General features: G+C 38.7%; 1 protein-coding gene across 1 annotated transcript in view; it reads right to left on the bottom strand.

Annotated features, from left to right (window-relative positions):
- The window catches only part of LOC108682491 (2-acylglycerol O-acyltransferase 1), a 30,717-nt gene extending 25,539 nt beyond the window's left edge, over window positions 1-5,178 (bottom strand). Inside the window, exons 1-3 of the mRNA XM_018171659.2 lie at window positions 4,386-5,178; window positions 1,456-1,629; window positions 914-982 (exon numbers count right to left, since the gene is read on the bottom strand). Coding sequence (XP_018027148.1) covers window positions 914-982; window positions 1,456-1,629; window positions 4,386-5,086 — 944 coding nt within the window. The 5' untranslated portion in view covers window positions 5,087-5,178. The remainder of the gene's footprint in view (window positions 1-913; window positions 983-1,455; window positions 1,630-4,385) is intronic.
- Window positions 5,179-6,158: the final 980 nt, after the last annotated feature.

The raw sequence follows: 6,158 nt of genomic DNA, 5'->3' as shown, positions 1-6,158 counted from the left end.
GGAGTCTCCAGCTATTAATTTGCAAACTACCGGATTTGTCAGGACGTTAAAATTGTTCTCGTAATTCAAGCTTTGATTCCAATCTGTATCCATAATACTCTATGTTTGTACTAATGTCATTTCAAAATTTCAAATTCACTTGTTGCAAAACTCGTCCTCTGTACTTGATAATGAATGAAGTTGCATTCGAAACGTCGTAAAATTAAAATTATAATAAAATGTCCCTTGGAAACCTGATATTTGACTTTTCAGTTCCTATCAAGAGCTTAATTCGCCGAATAGAGAAAAACAATAAGAAAATTGTCAATAAGAAATACTCTCTGGTCTTCAATGAAACCTGCATTAAAGAAAATCTTCTGCCAAACTACACCAATATTTTTTTGAGTGTACGGTGACTCCGCGGAGGGTTCCGACATTAGGTTATAACAGATGGCCGATCCCAGGTAGGATATATTGGAAGGAGGGAGATGATATATCTATAGAGTAGCACTTGAATCATTATGATGATAAATTTAGTTCAGAAGATGATATACTAGGAGGATGAATAGGATGATTGTATTGAGTAAAAGATGAAAAAGCCTAGCTGATAACTTGTTGGAACGAAGAGGAGGGATATGTATTTAGGCCTAAGTTGTTGCCGGTGTGTTAGTAGCCGACCAACTTAGCAGGCGAAGAGTCATGCATGGATGATAAATAGAGTAATTGCTCAATACTCAAGTTGACCAATAAGTTTTAGGTATATAGTTTAAGGGTAATCACCCTAACACTGTCTGATTTCAGTCTTCAGTTACCCCAGGATAAATTAAAATTTGCAGAAACATTGCTTATGTTTACCATAATATTCACCATTCAAATAATGTCATTCCATAATATATGACACTCACTAGATAATTATTATTATGTGTTAACTGACCTGCGGCCCCCGCGGTTGCAGATGGAGCGGTCGGGAATATACCAGCACAAGTAGCACAAACTGAGCCACCTGCCAGTAGTGTAAATATATATATATATAATATAGATATATATATTATATACCGTATAATAGAGTGTATTATTATTATATTAATATATAATATATATTATAGACCCATATAATGTGGAGTGTAAAGTTTCATTTAAAAAAAATTCGGTATTAGTTGAACTTAGCATTGGAAATTTTTAATGCAGCAATCAAATGCATTTGTTTTGCCAAAACAAGGTATACTGCGATTAATGTTGTCAATTGTTAAGATTTATTAATGATAGATTCGCACTCAAGAACACGTAGACCAGCAGACACTCACCAGTACTGCGTGTACAGGAACACGTAGACCAGGAGACACTCACCAGTACTGCGTGTACAAGAACATGTAGACAAGCAGACACTCACCAGTACTGCGTGTACAAGAACACGTAGACCAACAGACACTCACCAGTACTGCGTGTACAGGAACACGTAGACCAGCAGACACTCACCAGTACTGCGTGTACAGGAACATGTAGACCAGTAAGCCCGTGGCCGCGAAGCCCATGAACAAGAAGCTGGACATCCAGAGCAGCACCGCCGTCGTCTCCATGCGCCGGTGCCACGGCAGCCGCGCCGGCGCCAGGTTCAGCAGGCGGCTGATTGCCCCCACCCCCCACGGCAGTCTGCGTCACGGCAGGTTACGGAAATTTAAGGCAGGTTAAGGCAGGTTATGGCAATTTAAGGCAGATTACGGCAGGTTACGGCAGTTTAAGGCAGGTTACGGCAGGATAGGAAAGTTTAAGGCCAGTTAGGGAAGGTTAGGGCTGGTGATGTAGGTTTGGGTAGGTTAAAGTAAGGTAAGGGAAGATTATGGTCGGTTGAGGCAGGTAAGTGAACGTTAAGATTCGTTGCGACATGCACAGTTTGTATATGGTGGGTTTGTAAGTGCAGATTAATGCAATATTATGTCAAGTTAAGCTCCCATTGTGACATGTTCCGGATTGGAAAAGTCAATATATGCGTTTTTGTAGTAGACATGGCATAGAGAAGTTACAGGTCGTATTATAGGAGTTGGTTCGAGTTTACACTGACCTATTCATAAATGTTCGTTTTCCTGCTTTTAGGGCGACGTAATCACGGTTTAAGGATTAAGATGCGTCAAGCATTACGATTTAGGAGTAGCAGAGTTTATTTTTTCTCTGTTAACGACATATGCATGTTACTAATACTTATTGCACCAAGATATAACCGAAATTTCGTAAACCTGTCGACAATCTTCACTCATTCTTCATTCAAATTTCCGCTCCTCCAATTCTTCTATTTGCACCCAACGCTCTATTCTAACCTCTATCTGAATAATTTGCGAGAATATTCATTGAGCAAAAACCAAAAGATAGCGAAATCTTTACACTTCCGAGGACATTCTAATGTTCCGCGGCCAGATTTCCAGACACGTTCCTGATCCCGGAATGCGACTGGGAATATGACCGAGCCTCGCTGAGTTATCTGCCAGGAATCAAGCCATGACAGCAGTTTCCGCACGGATAATCCTGGAAAAATAATTCCACTGGAAAATACTTTTACTGGAGCGAATTCAGAAGAAAATAAGGTAACAATTTTCAAGTCTCGTGGGACGGGATTGTTTTTAATTCAGGAGAAACGTGCAGACTAGTGAAGTAGAAGTTCATATTGAGGCGTTAAATTTTCAAGGATTGTATTGACGGTGGAAAAAAAATGAATTACTTATGACATGAAGTTATGATGGAGTGTGATGATCAGTCTGGAAGTTGTGTACGATTTCCTTATCGTAATTGCGTATTGTTGAAAATTTTAATAGACATTTTAATAATTTCCTTCTAAATCGGAAGTTACACTAACGCGTACAATATCAAATACTTTGAAAAAATATTCGAAGCATTATGTCTTGAAATATTATTATTCGAATTGAATAGTAATACCTTTTTTTATTACTTAACATCCCGTAGTTTCTCAAACCTAACAAATTTAACGATTTATTACTTACAGAAATGTAAGAAATATATACATATATTGCCTTCAAGGAAGTTCGAGATAATGAGTCATGTACAAAATTGAATGAGGTAGTGCAGTTACTTTAGGTTCAGTTACCTGCAGTCAAAAGCACAGCCCTGAGTTGTGCAGCATTTCTGTACACTAGAGGAGTTGGAGGCCAAGTTAAATGCGGGATCAAAGTTTAAAGTGAAGACCAGGTTAAGAACGGAGAGTGGGTGGAGGGAACTCGACTAGTTTGTGGAACTAAAGGCAGGTGTCGCCACAATGGATACATGATTGACAAATACATGATCATATAAGCGGAAAAATAAAATTTTTGATAATAACAGAAGTTTGCCTGGGAAGCCAGCAATTTGTCATTGAATATGCACAAATTTACATACGGATGAGGAATTCGAGTAGGTTTTGCCATGATAAAATAAATGATTGGCTTGACTGCTTCTGCGAGCTCGGCGAGAAATCGTATGAACAATTTTTTGTATGAACGAAATATATATGTAGTGCCGAATTGGCAGAATTGCCAGTTTGCCGAATTTGTAGAATCAGCATTTCTATACTATAGGAATCTGAGGGTAGGACAGTCAGCCAATTTGTATTTTAATATGTAAATATAAATGAACTTGATCGAACTTGACCTAACCTTTTCTAACTCTAACTGTCTGTTTATGTTCTAATTCTAACTCTAACGTCCGATTTTTTGAATCAGTAAACCAAATGCTGATTCTACACATTTGGTCAACTGGCTGCCGCTTCCATAGAATCGGCATCTCCGCGATTTTGACACGACATATACAGTCATGCAGATACATTTTTAATGGTGTAGAAATTGTATCCATGTTGAGCTATGCTTGAACTTGTATAGAGTAGAACGTTCATCACTTCATGAGGATGAAGGTAGCATGGAGTCAAATTGTTTCTCATGAATTGCCTCATTTTATTTTAAACAATGTTTGTTATTAAAAGTTAATTAGGGTCTAAACTCATGCATACATAATAACTAGAATAAAAACAGCAAAATACAGTAGAACCAGATATGACTATAATTTTTGTTTTCCGCATCAAATGCGTTTCAAAAATCTCTCAAGTAAAGCTAGTCGAAAAATCAGATAAAAGAGATAAAGTCAGCATAGAAATTCAATTTAGCCAATCTGACACTGGACGATAATCCTTCTTAGCCCCTACTTCGCCGAACGCACATATTTTGAGTTATTTGAGGTATATCTTATCAAATATATATTCAATCATGAAGATAAATTGTTTATAACGAATTTTTAGAATTACGGAAGCAATTTAAATCAGAAAATTTATAAGTAACTACATACTGCCTAAAGGTTGATTGGTCCTGACAAGAGTGTGAGATAACTACCTACTACTTACAGGTTAATGTTTACAGGTTAATTGCTCTCACTTGTCGTAGTGGCGGTCGGCTCTGTCGCGTTTGAAGCTCATGCGCTGCACGAGCTTCGTCCCTTTCTTCTTGGACTCCAGCACGCGGCGGCGTCGCTCTTCCTCCTCTTGGTCGGTGTCGGGCGTGTCGTAGCCTTTACTGTCTATCTTTACGTCACTTTCTTGGGCCTCAATGTCGTTTTCTGTGGCCTTTACGTCATTTTCTTTGGCCTCAAAGTCGTTTTCTGTGGCCTTTACGTCATTTTCTTTGTCCTCTAAGTCGCTTTCAGAAGCCTTTAGATTGCTTTCTTTGGTCTCGAAGGCGTTTTCTTCGGCCTTCAGGTCCTTTTTTTCCGTTGCCACCAGTTCTTTTCCTTCGAAGTTAACGGAATTTTCTTTAGCCTCATTTTCTTTGTCCATGGAGCTTATTCCATCAAATTTCTTGCCCTCATCTCCATGATTAGTCAGCTGGACATCCTTTCCATCATCAGCCTCTTGGACATCCTCGTCATCACGAACAATCTGCCGCTGTCGTACCCGACACTCGTCTTCCTTACTTGCTGACGTTGCGGCGACCTCGGGGCCGTCGAGCACCATCTCTTCGGGGTCCATGGGCCTTATAACAACAGGGGCCGTGGGTCCCGTCAATAAATGGTCTGTGGGCCTAACTACATCAGGGTTTGTGTGCCCCAACATTTCAGAGTCATTTCCTTCAGATTCCATTTCACAGAAGTAGAAATTTTACTCTAGTTATACACTTCCTGATATTAGACAACAAAAATAATAATTAAATCAATATTCACTTTCCATTGAATCTGCAATAGAAGAGTCAGTTTTTTAAATATTGTCTTTCGTAGCTGTTGAAAATTTTATGATATTTTGTGTTATTAGATGACAGTAAAATTGTCCACGGACATATAATATATTATTTCATGTCTTCTTCGATCACCAGCAGACTTACTCACGCGTCATTCCTCGAGGGATGTTTTTTCAACAAAGAAATCTGAAGGGAATAAATGAGAAGCTGGCAGGCAAAATAATCTGCAGCGAAATTCTGTAGACCGGCGCCGGCATCGGAAGCCGATATGCAAATGCCGGGCTAAAGAGCTTGTTTCCGCCTCTATAAAAGCCAGCCAAAAACTGGAAGAAAAACTGACGAGCTTTGTTGCAAGCGAGCATTAAGTCTTATTTAAACAGATGCTCCGGTGTGTGGAGCCTTGATGTTTATCCAGGGTGTCTCCAGGGACGGAAAGAAAAATAATTAATCCAAAGATGAGAATTCTAATGATAATGCCATATCGAGTGATGGATATTGTCAAGTAATGGGTTCTTCAATCTTAATGTGGGTATTAATGGTTACAAGAACTACAAAAAATTTTAAGTTACACATGCTTGGAAATAAAGGATAAAGTGGATGATTGTATTTGTCTGATTCATACACATAACATAACCTACATGTGTAGTGTAACATACACTACACATGTATACAGTTAACCTACATGTGTAGTGTTTGTCACAAGATTGAAAATGGCGATCCTGTATGAGTTGATGTGAATAATTCATCGCAAATGGAAATAAAATTCATATCTTTTTCTGGACTCACGCTTGAAAGCTTCATTTGTTATGATGGACAGCACATTGCAGTCAAACGTGTAGGAGTCAAACAATAAAAGACAAATCATGAATTGAAAACATGTGTGTTGTGAAACAGTTGCGGTGAGTCAGCTGCGTTTCGTAATGATAAACCTAAAAATTCAACAACATTAAACAGAAATTACGGTGTTAATGATCTACT

Source organism: Hyalella azteca, unplaced genomic scaffold, assembly GCF_000764305.2.
Source record: "Hyalella azteca isolate HAZT.00-mixed unplaced genomic scaffold, Hazt_2.0.2 contig8569, whole genome shotgun sequence".
NCBI lineage: Eukaryota > Metazoa > Arthropoda > Malacostraca > Amphipoda > Hyalellidae > Hyalella > Hyalella azteca.
The sequence above is the reverse complement of the archived record's forward strand: the minus strand, read 5'-3'. Positions and strand labels throughout refer to the sequence as shown.